This window comes from Anabas testudineus, chromosome 9, assembly GCF_900324465.2.
Source record: "Anabas testudineus chromosome 9, fAnaTes1.2, whole genome shotgun sequence".
Classification (NCBI taxonomy): domain Eukaryota; kingdom Metazoa; phylum Chordata; class Actinopteri; order Anabantiformes; family Anabantidae; genus Anabas; species Anabas testudineus.
Window position 1 is genome coordinate 1,703,957 of NC_046618.1, and position 17,397 is coordinate 1,721,353.

At 40.2% G+C, this 17,397-nt stretch overlaps 2 protein-coding genes across 4 annotated transcripts in view; both read left to right on the forward strand.

Moving 5' to 3' along the window:
- The first annotated feature begins 4,170 nt into the window (after positions 1–4,170).
- On the forward strand, positions 4,171–15,688 carry ptar1 (protein prenyltransferase alpha subunit repeat containing 1). The gene is made up of 7 exons (XM_026343824.1): positions 4,171–4,280; positions 6,515–6,684; positions 8,129–8,195; positions 8,352–8,456; positions 8,786–9,041; positions 9,723–10,093; positions 11,265–15,688. Exons 1-7 carry the CDS (start codon positions 4,195–4,197, stop codon positions 11,647–11,649), a joined length of 1,440 nt encoding a protein of 479 aa, XP_026199609.1. The 5' UTR covers positions 4,171–4,194; the 3' UTR covers positions 11,650–15,688.
- A 1,557-nt stretch (positions 15,689–17,245) lies between these two features.
- The window catches only part of apba1a (amyloid beta (A4) precursor protein-binding, family A, member 1a), a 30,924-nt gene continuing 30,772 nt past the window's right edge, over positions 17,246–17,397 (forward strand). For all 3 annotated transcript variants that reach the window (XM_026344303.1, XM_026344304.1, XM_026344305.1), the window contains exon 1: positions 17,246–17,331. The gene's annotated coding sequence lies outside the window, so the exon portion shown is untranslated. The remainder of the gene's footprint in view (positions 17,332–17,397) is intronic.

The following is a 17,397-nucleotide window of genomic DNA, read 5'->3' on the forward strand; positions in this document are numbered from 1 at the left end:
TGTTGTTGTTGTTTTACATTACACAAAGTAATGTCAGCCATTGTTGAAAAATAGTAAAGCCATTTTAATAGAAGTGTTTATTTATTTAAAGATAAATAATAAAGAAATACAATTTGGAAGGAAACCCTCTTCTATTGTCCTAAAATACTAGACCCCTTCAGTAAACCAAAAGAAAAAATATAGGTTGTGACATGTGGTGAAAAAATTAGAATAAAAACCCAGTAAATGGAGGGTGAGTGAAGACTAATGTGCTGGTTAATATTGGTAAATTTGTTTGTATGGCTTGGATATGTGCTTTCAGGGACAAACACTAAGTTTTTAATAAAAATTTGAAGAAACAGTCAGCTGAGGGTGGATTTAAATCCTTGGTTAAAAAATGCAACTATGTGTTGCCTGAGATGAACTAGAAATGAATGAATCTATCTGAAACACTTTGGAAATAAATAGAGGGCTGAACTGTGCACTGTGTCTGGATTCCCCCTCCACTACATCCCTGTCTATCCCACTATTTCCTGTTTCAAAATGACTGTTTTTTTCAGGGAATGAAACATCTAATGTGAAATACATGCAGGCCCTGCAGGATACACCCAGAGCCCAGAACTTTGTAGTTACCTACTGTGGAAACATATTACACATCTGGTTATGGTTATGTTCAAAAACATCACATCCCAATACGTAATACCAGTCTGCTTCTGCTTACTGAGTAGTTGTTGTCTGTAATGATGATGACTGAAGACGGACGGTCAAATGAAGATAGTTTTTAGCACTGTTGCTATATTTTTACATTTAAACTCCCAAATGTATGACCTATTATGTGGCATGCCCTTTTTGCCTGATCAGCTACATTTCAGATCATCTGGATAAATCTGATTGTGCATGTTGGTAGTCCTGATAGTAGGGCATTGCAATAGTTGAATTGAGTCAGTAACTGGAGATCGTGGATGGTACCCAAACTTCTAGCAGACTTTGTGAGGACAGTCAGTGCAGACCCTAAGGTGGCCAATAATGGTCTTCAAAAGCCACTTTCCTTTCAACTATCTCTGCCCTACTCACATCTGATTACCTGGATTGCATGTGTTCAGCCAATCAGGAGCTGTAAGTGTAGGGACTGTTGGAAAACAAGCAAAGTCAGAGGCACTGGAGTACCACAGTTGATAACTGTAGCCCTAAGTTTATGCTGGTGTTGTGGAGGGTTTCTCTAGGAGGACTAGAACTTCTGTCTTGGATTGAAGATGCTTTTCCTCTCATCTAAATGGAGATGTCAGAGGAAAAGAGATTAGCGTTGAGAAAGTGGAGCCATCTGGAGGAAGGGAAAGGAAGAGTTGGTTGTCATCAGCATAGCAAGAGATTTGATCTCGATAAACTGAGCTCCTCTCCTCTCTCCTTTCTCCTGTATCAATGCAAATGCCACCATTTCATGTCATTAACTTTGTGTCTTCTCTCTCTTGTAGTTGTGTTTCCTCCTCTCTGTCTCCCTCTGTCTGTACTTTTCTGCAGGTATCCTCGGCCTGGAGCTGTACATCTCCCGAATCCAGTTCATCTGCCCAATGTTCTTGCTGCTTGTTGTTGTCTTATTGCCTGCTGTTCTTTTCTCTCTTCTCTTTCCACTCACCCCAACCGGTCGAGGCAGATGGCCGCCCACTATGAGTCTGGTTCTGCTGGAGGTTTCTTCCTCTAAAGGGAGTTTTTCCTCTCCACTATTGCCTAAAGCTTGCTCAAATGGGATTGTTGGGTTTTCTCTATAATTTTTTGTATAAATATTTTCTGTAAGGTCTTAAACTTTACACTGTAAAGTGCCTTGAGATAACTTCTGTTGTAAATTGGCGCTATACAAATAAAACTGAATTGAATTGAATTGAATTGAATTGAATTTGTTAAATTATACATGAGCATAGTAAGACATACTGTACTGTATTCATGTACAATTGCTTCTAGCAGGACACCTGTCTCTACCAAAATACCTTGAAGGTTCACCACGATAGATAGGGCCTCAGCCAGCTGAGAGCTTTACCAAAGATGCCCAGCTAAGAGAATACAGACAGGTGATTAACAGTGTCAAAGTAAGAGTAGGACACTGAGAACTGGTGCACAGCTCTTGTTGTCCAGAACCATCATGGGCAGTTTCTGTGGAATAACCTGAGATAAACAAATCCCATTTTGTTGGAGACCACATTTCAAGGATGTTAGCCAGAAATGACTTCATGTATCTATTTAATACAACAGTGCACAGTTGTTTTTGTTATTTTTGTTTAGTTTTTGTTTTCAATGAAGGCAGGATTAAGTGCAGGCTTTCCGGCTGTCTGCCTGTTTTCTGATTATAGTGGCATAACTAAGACATAGAATATGGAAAATATCTCCTAAATCTAAAACCAAGGCTAAAATGATCATTTAACATGATAAAGTAGTACACTGATGAGCCACAATATTGAAACTACCTGGTGCTTTTATTGTTGTGGTGGACAGGGCTTACCATGCACACTCTGACAGGTGTGTAGCTACACAGCCCCACACGTTGTAATGCACTGTGTGTTCTGTCAATCATGACCGACATTACAGTTTTCCCATGCTGAGCCCGGTCTACCAAAGCATTACAACCACCAGTTGATTTTAATTATTGTTGTGGCTGATCAGCGTAAATGATATTAAAACAAACAGTAGAATAAAGAGCAACCAGCACTTCACCTAAACAGACAGTGCTGTAAATTTAGTGCATGGTAAACACTGAGAATTGATAAATTGCACCACACAAAGACTTACTCTCTAAATTAATCCCATACCAACGAGGTTTAAAGTCTCTTTTCATTAATAAACATGATGGCAGAGAAAAGAAAAGCTAATAAAAGCCACCAGTGATACCAAAACTAAAAAATATCATTGTTTGTCTTACCAAAGTCACAAGTGCATCAAGCAAAAAGTCCAGCAACATGGAGGCAGGACACAAAGCAGCAGCACTTCAAAGTGTGGAGACAGAGTTTACAGTCTTCTCATATGCTGCACATGAATACATAGGTCTTAGTGGTTCCCAACTGCGTATGAAGCAATGTCAAGTAGACAGCATAGAATGAAATAACAGTGGTAAGATGTATGATAAAGTTCCATTACTGATAAACATTAAAAAGAACATATGCAGAAGTTATTGGCCTGACTTTGGGTGTAGATAATTCCCACAACTTGTGTATTGTGTTGAAGATTATCAATATGTTCTTTGTGCTGGTTTTCATTGCTTAAAACAATAGAAGAAAGCACACTGAATCATTAGCTCGGACAGTTTCTGGCTAGTAAACAGTTTCAGACTCCCCCACAGTTGTTCCCCACATTAGGATAAGACACTTTTTCCACAGATGCTTTTCATCTCTTACGTAACATTGTTTGAAAGTGAAGTCGCAGGCTTTGCTGAATTTTATGTAGGGGAGTCAAAGAGAGGCTATCAAGCTGTTTCATTTCCTAAACACCTCAATAAGACTTTTTTATTTTATATAGTAGACCACATGAAAGAGTTGCCTGTTTAAGTGTTGTATAAATATCCCGTTCTGAATTTCAGAAGGGTGTATTTGGAGCCAAAAGCGCAGAAAAGCAGGATTAACCTAAGAAAAATAGATAAATCTGGGAAACAGGCAAAGGGGAAACCTAAAACTAGCCTGAAACCACAATAATACAACATATAGCCTTAGATATAACAAACACAACTGCAATGATGAACTCCTAAATTGTGCTCTATGCTCTTTAAACAGTTTAATGTCATTGTAAATAATATAATAATACAAATAATATAGGAGTATCATGCCGAAATAGTTTGTAAAAAAAAAATCACCCACAAATTTGAGTTTTTATTGTGTAAAATATGTTATGGAAGCCTTTTAACTTCTTGAAAGACTTTGATTTGCTGTTTGGGAGGCACAGAACTGTGTCTGTGACTGAGATCAAAGCACAATAAAGCACAAAAACGTATTGAATTTACTTACTGACACTAAACATTACAGCTAACATAAAATGCACTCTTCATATTATGTGATTTAAAATTATTTATTGTAGATAACGTTATTTAAACTGATTAAATTTCAAAAAATATCACACAGCCAGATTTCTAACATTACAACTACAGACTGTACTACTTTGCCCACCTGGGCTTCCGTACTATTTTTTAGCCCGGAAATAGTTAAGTACGTCACTGTGACGTCATTCGGTGCTCTAAAAATGGCGGAGTCGGAGGAGGAGGTGGACGTCTTGGTCCAGAGAGTTGTGAAAGACATCACCAACGCTTTCAAGAGAAACCCCAACATGTAAGTATAGTTTACTGTAAACAAACCAGGCGGACCGGGCCGGTGTCTGTCACGTTCAGGGGACGCTAATCCAAACAGCAGCTCCTGCTATTCAGCTATGTGGGCTTGGACTACCACCTGGAATCAGAGCAGTTCAGAGAAAAGTTGACAGTGCTGTCAGCCAGCGTAACTCTTTATTGTGTTAAATAGATGCATACAAGGGGTTTTCCGGACAATTCCAGACTGTATTATTTTCTACCTGGTGTACAACAAAATAGAATAAACGGTGCATTAGTTCGTGTAACTTCGTTACGATGCCTCGCTAATCTTTTGATGTAGGGAGGCGGCTGTCAAACTGTGACATCCACCCGGGCCGGTGTCGTTAGCTCACTAATGGTCCGATCAACTAATGAACTTAACTAATTAAATTGTGTCTTATGTCTTTATTTGATTAGGTCTCAGTTACTGTCTCTCTGGGCTGTCGTGTTTGCGACTGCCTCTTTCTCTGTAGTTAGTGGTAGCTACACCATCGTCAGGGTTAGCTGCTAATAGCACTGTGCTTTCACGAGCTAACATTACTTTACCTCTTAAAATTAAAGTGACAAATTGGGCAGAGCTTTTAGTTGCGAAGAATTAGTCAAGTCGATCATGGCCGAAACACCCGAGGATGTTTTCCGTTTTGGAAGTGTCTGTAAGCCTCTCAAATACTATGTGAAGTTCAGCTGTCCTACATAGCAGTTATCATTGAGAGAAACCTGGTGGAATCCCTTATTGTTAACAAAAAGCGATTAACTTAGTTAGGTTGCAAGTTTGAATGATGCACTTTCATATATTAAAGATTGATGTTTTCTGAATCAAGGTTTCCAGAAAAAAAACAAAGGGATGATGGCGAAACTCAGGGTGCAACAGTAGAGACAGTAACATGAAGAGTGCAGCAGTAAGCTGATTGACTGTAACCATTAACCGGGCTGGAGAAAACTTTCAATTCCAGCTGATCGAGGAGTATATAATGATCTCAAAACCCCCATTGAAATCAAGCAAGAGAAACCCAGAGCTGGAATCTGAAACCCTAGTAAAAAGATCCTTTACCACTTGACTTTTGCAGAAATTTTTTGCTGATATAGTATTTTGCTATTGCTTGCTACTAGCACTGGCAGTGACATTACTTTTAGTTAATGTTTTAGCAACACGCTCTTCAGCAATTCCGTGACAGTTCTTGAAAAGCTGAAACAATCACATATTATATTTCAAAACAAAGTTGTTGTTTTTTGGCAATACAGATGACCTACATTCCGTACTGTGCCTAAATGCCTCACCAGTGCTGCTACTGTGAGAAATGGTGCCTCATGTTACGCACTCTGCAGAGTGGATTTAGAAAAGAGAGAGTGACAACATCTCCTTAAGTAATGAATCATGTCACCTGGAGAATTTCAGATTGATGTTTTTTTTTACCTCTCACTTTCAGAGGTCTTTGTTTCTAGGGTTCTGATGCTGCACACTATTTTGATAAAGTATTTATCACCCCAATAGTAACAAGTCAAGCAAAACAACATACACTGATTAACTAGTAAAATCTGTCCTCTCCTGTTCTCTACCTGTTCTCCTGCATATTCTCTACACTGTGTGGAAGAGCTGAGCCTTGCCCGTAGTCACAGAGGGACGAGGTTGCAGCACCATATTTTCAGATCTTCTAATCTCAATGGCTGTTCTTTTCAAGTTCTTGTAAAATGCATCATAGGTAGCTAACACTGGAACACAAATATCTTTTCACATTCACACTCTCAAATCACATGTACACGTAGCTTCTAGGCTCAACTAGCAAGAGTAGTTAAACTCTATGTCCATCGGCGAAGTTATTGTATTTGTGCTAATGGTAATGTCAGTTGGAAAAAGACAGCGATGTAACAAGAAATGAAAGCATTATCCCACAAGATAGAAGTAGGTCAGATGTTCTACATCTGCAGTGAGTGGGCTTATGCACAAACTGGGTGAAACAGCATCACAGGCCCTTATTCAAGTGAATATAGAATAACAACCATAATTAGAATCTCATCAGAGTGTATAACAAGGCCTGAGACCTGAAATAACTAAAAGACAAAGGCTCTGTGTCTCAGCTTATGTGCAAAATGTCTTTCATAAACTATCAAGACATACCCCGAAATGTGATACGCAATGTGTTTGATCAGTGTGTCCTAGTTTTAATCTAACAAGTAAAAATGGTTCCCAACCCTCACTCTCATTGTCTCCACCCTCAGTGATGAGATCGGTGTGATCCCATGTCCAGAGGCCCGCTACAACCGCAGTCCTATTGTGCTGGTAGAGAACAAGCTGGGTGTTGAGAGCTGGTGTGTCAAGTTCCTGCTGCCATATGTCCACAACAAGCTGCTGCTCTACCGCCAGCGCAAACACTGGTTGGACAGGGAAGGTAACTGAACATGCTCATCATTTACTATAATAAATTATTCACTGTCTCATCTCTCAATACATCAGATTTACTCTTTTGAGTACTTTACTCTGAGACTGGGTGATATGGTCAAAATTATTACTATAATAATTCTTATTCTAATAGTTCTTGTATGCATTCCTGACAACATAGGTAAATCAGGACATGCTTCTCATAAGCGACAGATAGTGTGCTGGGTTATCTCCTTCCAGATGTTGACCAGGGTATCACTGAGCTCCCAGACAGTCTAAAGTGCAACCTGGCAGCATCGGATGGGCCAAAACATGTCTGAGAGGTGTTATTTATTTGATCGAGAGTAGGAGTCAGTCAGTAGTATTAATTTATTCATCCTCCAGGAACTGTCTGCATACTTTCATCACATGAGGCCGGGTATTGTCGTGCATCATGAGGAACTCAGGACCCACTGCACCAGTGTAGGGTCTGACAATGGGTCCAAAGATTTCACCCTCCATGGATATGCCTCCCCTGAATAGGGATGTCCTGATTTATTTTTTTTGGCTCCCTGAGTTTTCCGTTTACTTGCAGTTTAACAGCAGTTTTAACAGAGTGGAGCATCTTCTCGCACAAACAGTCTTTGGTGATTTGGTGGCGTTGACTCTAAAAACAACCTTATACCAGCAATGTTTGCCTTTTGTACCAGTAAATGCAGCATCAGCACAGGCTAAACACATGACCTGCACACTACCATTTAGTGGTTATAAATAGTTTAGTGTTATGTGTGTGAGTCACATGGCAGGTGCCCAAATGATATTTCACATTTGCAAGCTCTAATATCCACTCCTCTGTGAAGGCAGTAATGCTGCAATACCAGTCGTGTGACTTCTGTTGGTCAAAATTTACTAATGTTGTGAGGACTACTCCACTCATGTTATCTTGTTTCTCCCTTTCAATGTGTGTGTATGTGTTATTTTAGCTTAAAATGTGTCCCATGTATACAACCTGAGGTCTGCCTGGATGAATGTGCAGCTTTGTAGCAGAAGCAGAACATTTCTAATTGGAAATGACACATCCTTTCTTCATCATCAATGACATCCTTTCTTCATCATCATTGATGGATATTGTTTCCTTTGACCTCCCAACTCTAAATGAGATGAAGTTTTATTATGAGCGAGTGTGCTTAGGCTAGTCATTTTGTCTAGGCGGCTTACTCTGGGGAGAGTCCTGGTGGTTTCAAACTTCTTTCATGTCACAGATATTATTGGCACCAAACTCCTGAGAACACTAATGGCTCTAGAAATGGGTTTTATATCTTTGTTCTGATTAGTGCCTCATTACTGTTGTATTGTGGTTCTCTTTAGAGAGAGCCATAGTTCTTTGCACCTCATGTGTTGAGTTCAGTCCTGACATGCATCATATACATTAATCAATCAGAGTAGCTAACGGTTCCTGTTTGTGTGCCCCTCAGCTTTAGTGGATATCACCTGCACTTTGCTGCTCCTCAACCCAGATTTCACCACCGCATGGAACGTCAGGTACAGCTACACCCAGGCAAAGTGGCCACCTCCAACACAATTACAGCAATACTGGTTCTTCAAATCAGACATTTATTGTCTTTGCCCTTGAAAGAGCTAAACACAAAAAACAAGCAAGAGTGGCTAAAGCTAATTTATGTCTAACTGTTGTTGCAGGAAGGAGCTGTTGCAGTGTGGAGTTCTTAATCCAGAGAAGGACCTCTACTTGGGCAAGCTGGCTCTCACCAAATTCCCTAAGAGTCCAGAGACATGGATCCACCGGTAAAACTGCAAAGAAACAGGCTTTTCATTCATGTATTTGATGTGTTTCTCATATTTTTGCTGCATTTGGTCAGTCAGTGTAAAAGCAAATTGTACCATGGATGCAGCACAAAAAGTTAATTACTTGCACATTACCTTACTAACACAATTTCCATTAGTCTCAGCTGTACTTCCTTACCCTGTTTCATGGGGTCTTTGAGGACTACTCAATAAAACTCACATTCCAACAGCAGATGGAAGTGAAATTACTGATGGATAAATTGTCTCATAAAAAGTGGTGTAGCAGTAACTGTCCTGTGAGTTCAAGTTCAGTTTGTGTATCCATGTAGACGCTGGGTGCTGCAACAGATCTTACGTCAGTTCTCTGCTGTGGGGCACGGCACAAAACAACAGCAGCAGCTGCACCAAGGTGAAGCAGAGCCGGCTGATGCTGAGAGAAGCCAGCAGCTCAGTGACCATCTGGCCGGGACGCTGCGCCAAGAGATGAAGGTGTGCTCAGATGCCGCCAGCCGCTATCCCAGCAACTACAATGCCTGGTCCCATCGTATCTGGGTGCTACAACACATGGCCAAGGGTAACATCAAGGTACAACATGGAAGTGCTTTTTTTGTTTGTTTTTGTTTTTTTTTTTTTGTGGTCAAAATATCTACATACTATATTTTGGCGGTTTATTAGGTACATAAAGCTCAAACTAATGCACCTACAGTCCTGCAATGATTGTTTCCTTGATGAATGTTGAAGGCATGGTCCATGATTCTGTTGAAACTACTTGCTTCATCACCTTAACAAATTCAGCATTCTCTTCAGGAAGCACCCCAGGGCATCAATGTTAGCTACTGGGTAATCACACAAAGTACCAATATTTCACTGTTAAAGTGATTCTTTTGGAAGATGCAGTTTGGGTTGTGCTGTTGAACTTTACAAACTAACAGGTTATTTTGTGCACTGCATCACTGAGGCTAGGCTAAATCACAGAAACACCTCTGCAAGGCGCAGTGCTCTTTCTTAATCACTCCCATTTTTTTAATTCAAAATTCTATATGTTGTGATCCACTACTGTGAATATCTAGTTACCTTTAAGTGTATTTGACCTACTAATGTTTGTAGCTTGTATTGATGCTATGACCATGTGTCATTTTCCAAAACAGGAGGTTGAGACTCAAAGTAGTGTAATAAGTGCATTCTTACTGAAACTCACCTGAAACTGACAATATTATCTCCCACATATGTACATACACATGTTCTCATTCCCATGTTTTCTGACAGGTTTTACATGATGAGCTGTCATCTATGCGCCTGTGGGTGTCCATGCACGTGTCCGACCACAGTGGCTTCCATTACCGCCAGTTCCTACTCAGTGAGCTGATTACCGGGGTCTCCCAGTCACCATCTTGTACTGCCGCCACCACTGCCGCCACCTCTTCACACCATCAGCAGTCCAGCACAGTACCCATCGGCAGTCCCCACCATCATAGCCACGTCCAAGCTAATGGGGAGCCACAAGGGGCTGAGGTAGCAGGTGAGGAGGAAAGGCAGCTCAGCTTCACCACAGTCCTTCTACTCTTCCACGAGGAGATGGAGCTGTGCTCAGACCTGATCCAGTCTTTTCCTGGGCACGAGACACTCTGGAGTCACAGGTGAGACACAGGGCTAAAGGCATTTGTCATTTTGCACTAACTACTACAGTTTAAAAGAAAAAAAATAAAGGATAAAAAAAATGGATATGGTACATCGTGAAAGTCTAAATAATTTTTAAGTTTAATAATTGCTCAGGGTGCGGGTGACTTCATGTCTGTTTACATCTCCTAAAAGTGGTGATATGTGATTAGTCATATTGGAAGAGTTTTACATTGCTGAGTTACAGCTTCTCATCACATAAAGAAACTGAAACTTTCCAATAAACAAGCTATTCTGAGACTTCCTGTGTGTTCTGAAAGTGTAACCTAGAGCCATTTACCTCTTAACAATTAAGAGGCACATTCCACAGTATAAAAAGCTAAGATCAAATACATGCCTATTCTAGTGAGGTGCTGATTCATAGGCAGACACAAAAGTAATGAATTTGGGCATTTATTAAAAACGCATTTATTCAGTTCCATCTAATCAGATAACTATTTTAGCAATTTACCTTGTTTATGTAGAGTAAATCGGTATTCCAGGGATCCTAGAATATACCTAGGATCCAAATCATCAGATAAGTCTTGCAAGCCCAAACCCTTGAAAAGCCTAAATGTGTAAACTAAAAGTAAATTTGTTGTCTCACATTGAAGTCTGCCCTTTACAATTATGCTTGGATTAGCCAAGAGGTGTCAAACCCTGTCAACAGTTTTATGTCAAGCTGAAACATTTAGTTTTAGGTGTAAATACTAATTTTCTGGTAACTTCTGTGATGGCTGAGAGCTGTTACAGACGTGATTTGAAAGCATCGCTTGATGACAGGTAAAAAGGTTATTAGTCAGAGGTGATATGTGGTGAGTTGCATGTCCTCCTGCTCTTCCTCATTAATCACGCCGTGACTTTTAGGAACTTTTAAATGATAACATGGAACTTTATCTCTCTAATATCTAATATCTATCTAATATTAATTTTAGTGCCATGATAGCTACAGCTTTGACAGTGTATGGCCAAAAGTATTTAGACCCATTAGTGCACCTTTTGAAATCAAGAGTTTAGCCTAATGTGTAGGGAAAAAAACAACTTCAGTCCAAAAATACACTACAATAGCTGGACCATGTGCCCATATACTGAACTTGTGTCTTTATGCAGGGCATTTGAATATTAAGATGCTGAATGTATGGTTGCTTGCAGGCGGCATGTCTTCTACTTGTGGCACAGTATGAGGAGGGAATCCCATCACCACTGCAGCACCAACGGAAGCATAGAGTCTGTCCACCTTAAGGACAGCGATCCAGTCCTGCCAGAAGCTGGGGATCAAAGCTGTGCAGGTCACGAGGAGAGTGTGAACGGACAGAGGCATGCTAGTGAACCGATGGAGGTAGATGGCGCTTCCTTGGCAGACTCGCGTGACAGCAAGCGACTGAAGAGAGGCGTCCTGCTGCCCAGCCCCCCTACCCTGCCCTCTGAGCACAGCTTTGTAAGCAGTATCTTGGACAGGTGCTCAAACCCTGAGCAGAGACGCTTCGCCCTGGCATACAAGAAATGGTTAGACACTGTCATTGGTCAGCAGCCTTGAGAGAACAGCCCCATCCTTTCTTTATGTTGAAGTTGCCTTTAGACAAAGATTTAGGATCATCTTGCCCACCTATAGTGCTGACTTTAGAGAGCAGTCCTAGGGAAGCCTAGTGTTACTGTCTTGTCCTGACACTAAGTAGAGAGGATGGGGGTGGGATTTTTTACAGAAACATCTGGATTTGTGAGCTTCATCTGAGCCAGTACCCCCTTCAGAATGGAAATCTGCACACACACAAACAGCCTGTTGGATTGCAGTCCTAGTAGATTCTGCTCTTATGCCTCAGGTCAAATTTCCACTGTTTGTTTATAATGCCATGCTTTGAATGCCTTGGCATTCATTTGCATGTTACTTACTTTCCGTTCAGATATTTCACCAAGTACTTCCACAGGACAAGGAAGAGTGTCTTTGCAGAAGTGAGAGCAGGGCGAAATATAAAAATAACACTTGTTGGACCTAATTATATGGAATGCCAAAAGAGCCAGTAGAATATAAATAAGACTTCATGAAACAGTAAAATGAAATGTATAAATAGTTGAAACTCCATTTATTTTGAATTGTCAACATCATTCCATGTTTTATGAAGTGATTAGTTGTAAGAAGTGGGGAATTGTTGCAATGGACGCAGAAGTGTGAGCAACAAAAATGCTTTTATTAAAAAGTTCAGTATGGGCCCTTCTAAAGTACAGTACAATAGGGTGATGGTAGTTTAAATGATTGCGTTCAAATTCACTCAGCCCTCACTTATTGCAAATGCATTTAAGCACAGTCGCACTCCTTTTCTTTTTTCTTTTTCTTTTTCTTTTGAGCTTCCTCTGGTTTCCATTCTGAAGGCTGTAACCTATGTTAACTGTGTCAGTTTGTCTTGATCTCTACTTCTGTTGACCCCTGGTTGCTGCTCCTGGTCTCATTTTACTGCTGAATATAGTCAGTAAGTATTAACTATGTAGCTAAGTGCTAGGTTACAGTAGCGTACAACAGAAAGCCCTAAAAGTTAGAAGCTAGCAGAAATAAGGATGTTTGTTATGTGAAATATTATTCAGAGCTAACTTTAAGTTATATTTTCTGCCTACCTGAATCACTAAATAAGCAGAGAAATGTTAGCTTTACCAGTTTAGCTGAACTGATGCTAGGATAGAGTACTAGGGGACTTTCCCTGACATTCACTGGTGCTACATGCTGCCGTTACTGCAACAACTTCATCTGTTACAGATGTGTAGTGAACCACAGGTGGACACTGAACAGCACTTTTGATAATGATAATAATAGTCAATCATTGCTAAATGACAATATAAAAGCTGTTTTTGAAGAAACAGCTGTTAAAGAGAGCTGATACCTTCCTTCTGGGCTAACATTCTGTTATCAACGTAATGCATTGTCTCATTAAGATTTTTCTTTTTTTTCATCGTTCCTTGATTTCTTGTCATATTCTATAATAAATTGACAACCACTACAGCACAAGCTAATAGACGTTGAAAAGGAGTTGTGATTTTAATAAAGTCAGTTCATTCATTTTTACGCCTCTGAGAAACTACAGCCACCCTTAAACAAGTCTAGCAGAACGAGTACTTGCATGATCACAATGTGGATATTGTCCGTATCCAGGGCTTGACATTAACACCCACCAACCCACCAAATGCAGGTGGATTTCAGCAGTGGCAGGAAACGCAGTCACTTGCACTAGCCACTTTGGCAGGTTGAAATTTAATTGAATTTTTCTCAAAAGGCATCTGAAATAAGTGACACTACATCTGAAATAATAAGCTAAGTGCCATGTGACACTATGACACTCCACACCGAGGCTGACACTGAGCACAGCCGGGAAATGTCACATTGCCAGTGGATGGTCACAGTGGAAAAACCCAACACTCAGCCAAACTGATGTTGGGAGAGCAGACAATGACGATTGTTTTGTGCTGGGACGGTCCTAATGCTCACTCAAATAAGTTAGGAGCTGGTGTGCCTGCAACGTTAACCTGTTCATGCCAATGTGTGTGCATGTGTCATCCACTCTGAGCCGACGGTGATCCGCTGGTCGTTAAGCATGTGTCATAAATGACAATGATAGGAAGGAATATGAAGGAAGCCTTGATTTTAGGCCAGGGTTTGGTCTTAGAATGTCCGAAGTCCCAGACAGAAGCACTTTATTTAATGTAAGAAACTTAAGAGACATTTGTGATAACAGCTCTAATGGTTCTAACAGTTCTCACTTGTCACAGCTTGCCTTCCTATTCTTTTACTTTTTATGTTTTCAATCAATGTTCTACACCCCAGCACTACCTTTACTGTATGCAATAAGAAGCTACTCTTTTTTTATGTCTCTGTCTTAATAGACTTCATGTTGGGTTGTAAATCTGGTTCGAGCACATTTTAGCAAACCATGGTCAACTTTATTCATAAAACATGATTTCTTCTAACTTTGGAAAATCACCTGCCACAGTGGCTGGTGAGCAAAAATGTTAATGTCAGGCCCTGTCTGTACCCATAAAACTCATGAATGCCCTCATCTAAAGTCATTCTTTAAATGTTGTAGCTGTGATCTCTGCTGTCTTAAATCCTCTGTTGTTCAAGGACTCTTTGAGTCGCCTCAAGTTGTACCTAAATATTGGATAAGTAATAATGCTATGTTTTATAGAAAGCTACCTTGTTTATCTTAACACACCAAGTAAGTCGGTCGACAAAGTAATTGAAAAGGTATTGTTATTATTAATATTATTATTATTGTTGAAGTTAGAAATCCTAATGGGATTTTGACTGGAAGGTCTGTTTTCACTTTTATTTCCTCCAGCTAGTCAACAGTAGACCTAGCTGCTCTGTAACTAGCTTGTTAAAAATAAAGGTAAGATCAAAAGGGTCCAAATATCTATTAAGAAATTATTTGTAGTGTTTCAGTTTCTCACAGGCTGTTTCTACACAGTTGGTCCCTTCTGTCAAGTAGAAGGTGAAGGTGATAGCATCCATCTGTACTGAGAATTATTCTGAAATTTGTACAAATCTGAAGTAAGCTTTATTACAGATAGTCACTGCGAAAAAATAGACTGCAGATCTGATAGGGTCCTTTTTTGTTTTGTTTTCATTATGGGATGTTGTTACTAGTTTGATGCCATCATTTCTATGTATAGATGTTTGACTGGTTGGCCTCCTTTAGCAGACTTGAGCAGAACAATAAATGCTGCACTAGGCTTCATTGTGCACAGACTGGCTAGCTAGAACAGCCTAGGTCCCCATTAACCATGTTGTCCTCAGCTCTGCTACAGAAAACTACAGTGCAAGAGTTACATGGACAGAATTGTTGGTACGGTTCTGTTAAGAAAGAAAAACACACAATGGTCAGTGAATTGACATTTGGTATCATGGTGTGTACAACAGTAAACATGGACCACAGAAAGCTAAGGAAAGAGTTGTGTCGGGACATTAGAGAAAAGAAACGATAGACTAACGTGTTAAAGTTAAAGGCTGTAAGACCATCTCCAAGCAGCTTGATGTTCCTGTGACTACAGTTGCACATATTATTCAGTTGTTCCACAGATCCACAGGACTGTAGCAGCCACGTCCAGGGAGGTTGGCAGGAGAAAAATGAATGACAAAGTGAAGAGACAGATAATATGAATGGTAACCAAAGAGCCCAGAACATCTTCCAAAGAGATTACAGGCGAACTCCAGGGTTATCATCCAGGGTCCATCAGTGTCAGATCACACCATCAGTCACTGTTTAAGCCAAAGTGGACTTAATAGAAATGATTGATGAGGACTCCACTGTTGTAAGCAAATCATTAAAAAAGAGAAAATACATATTGACAAGCCACAAAGCTTCTGGGAGAGTGTGCTTTGGACAGGTGAGACAAAACTGGAACATTTGGCAACTCACATCAGCTCTATGTTCCCAGACGCAAAAATGAAGCAACATTATGTTAAGTTAAGTTAAGTAAGGCTACCATCATTTTGGTCCAGGCCTGTTTCATTTCATTTTAGTTCATTCGTTTTTGTTTTTGTTGTTGTTGTTGATTTTATTTTGTTTTGTTTTTTAAACTTCTGTTGAACCATATCTCAAAAGCAGTGTCTGATTTTCATGAGTTAATTTTCAGTAATTTTTTTATTTATTGTTACTTTTTTATCATTTTCTAGTTCTTCTAGTGGCCAGTGTGGGTTTTTCTTTCTTTAAAGGAAAGGTACCAACAATTTTATCCACATCTGTATGTCGTAAGATGTTTTATCACCTCAGATCACTGTGTACATGAACATAGATAATCTTGAAGATTTTGAGCCATGCCATTCTTTAGGTTTGTTCATCATGAAGGGGTGCATATCGCAACCGACGGGTGGTGGGTATTTTAACATCCTTGCAGACCTAGAACACAAAACTTTGAATACAAGACTATCTATGCAGAAATGTTTGTTTTTTTTTAGAGGTTCAACAAGCTTTTAAAAAATAATGTAGCTTGTGTTTCTTTTATTTATTCTTCACTTGACTTCAGTTGAGGGTATGTCCTTAATGAATAATCCTAGCATCTCATTAATTTTCTATTTATTTATGGAGTATTTTATCTTCACTTTCAGTGTTGTGTCATCTGCTTACTAAGAAAATAAAGCTCATCTGGGAACTGTTTGATCTGCTGTGTTTTATCTGGTGTGTGTGTGTGTGTGTGTGTTCACCATATTTGAGATGCCACTATACTCTTAACTGTTTTTGTGATAAAGTCACAGGTAATGGCCTTTGACTATTCCCACTCTTACACACTGCATAACCTCAATGTTATGCAGTGTAGATTGGAAAGGAAATGTAACCATATGGTGATGTTGATTAGCTGTAACAACATGTTTTTAAATGCAGTCTTTCCATACCCCTTCATTTTTGGACATTTCACTGCACTGTAAATGTATGTGTAGAAGCCCCTCTGGCAGTAATTCCAGCTTATTGGTTAAGTCTCCGGAAGAATCTCACATCTGGATTTAGACGGTTTCTCCCATTCTTCCTGACAGATCCTCTCCAGCTTAGTTTGGATGGGAAGTGGACCACTGAAGCACAAGACAAGGCTTTGGAAGAAGGTGAACCATCAGCGCAGGTGTTGTAGTAGTTGCAGTAGTTGGCTATGTTCAACCATGGGGATGGTAATAGGTCATGGTCGTCTTCATGGATGATTGCCTTTCTGGCAGGATCTTTCATTTCTGCAGAGGACTTTTGAATGTCTGTCCACCCGAGCATTAGGAAGAGACCTGATGGTTTCAGACTTCTTCTGTTTTGTACTGTGAATTGTTGGACATTATATTATATGTAAACAGGTGTGTACTATTCTAAGCCATGTCCAGTTAATTCAAATGGTGGACTCCTGTCCAAACTTAAAGCCTTGTGTAAAACGTCTGTGGCCTGTGCAAAAAAACACAAACTAAAACATGTTAAGAGAACTTTTAAATGTAACATGTTGAGAAATAACACGCTAATATTTGACGAGTGGTTTATTATTATTATTAATATTATTATTAATGCACAAGCTGCAGCCCACAAGTGTCTTACAGAGCTGTGACAGTGCACAGGCTGCTGGTTGTGTCCTGTCGGGGGGAGTAAGGAGGGGCTGGCGAGGGAGAGAGAGAGAGAGAGAGAGAGCAGCCGCTACAGGGAAGATGGAGGACGGTGTGGCAGCGGCGGAGCGGACCTCCAGCCTGCAGCAACATCACTGCTGAAAGCCGGTGAGTTCGCCTCTTGTTCGGCTTAAAAGCCGCTGTGTCCGCCGACACCTGCAGCGCGCCGCGGTA

Excerpts from the sequence above, each read along its gene's own strand:
- ptar1 (XM_026343824.1), top strand. The coding sequence starts at position 4,195 with ATGGCGGAGTCGGAGGAGGAGGTGGACGTCTTGGTCCAGAGAGTTGTG. Across the intron at positions 8,457-8,785 it reads CCAGAGACATGGATCCACCG|ACGCTGGGTGCTGCAACAGA; the intron begins GTAAAACTGCAA and ends GTATCCATGTAG. Across the intron at positions 10,094-11,264 it reads GAGACACTCTGGAGTCACAG|GCGGCATGTCTTCTACTTGT; the intron begins GTGAGACACAGG and ends GGTTGCTTGCAG.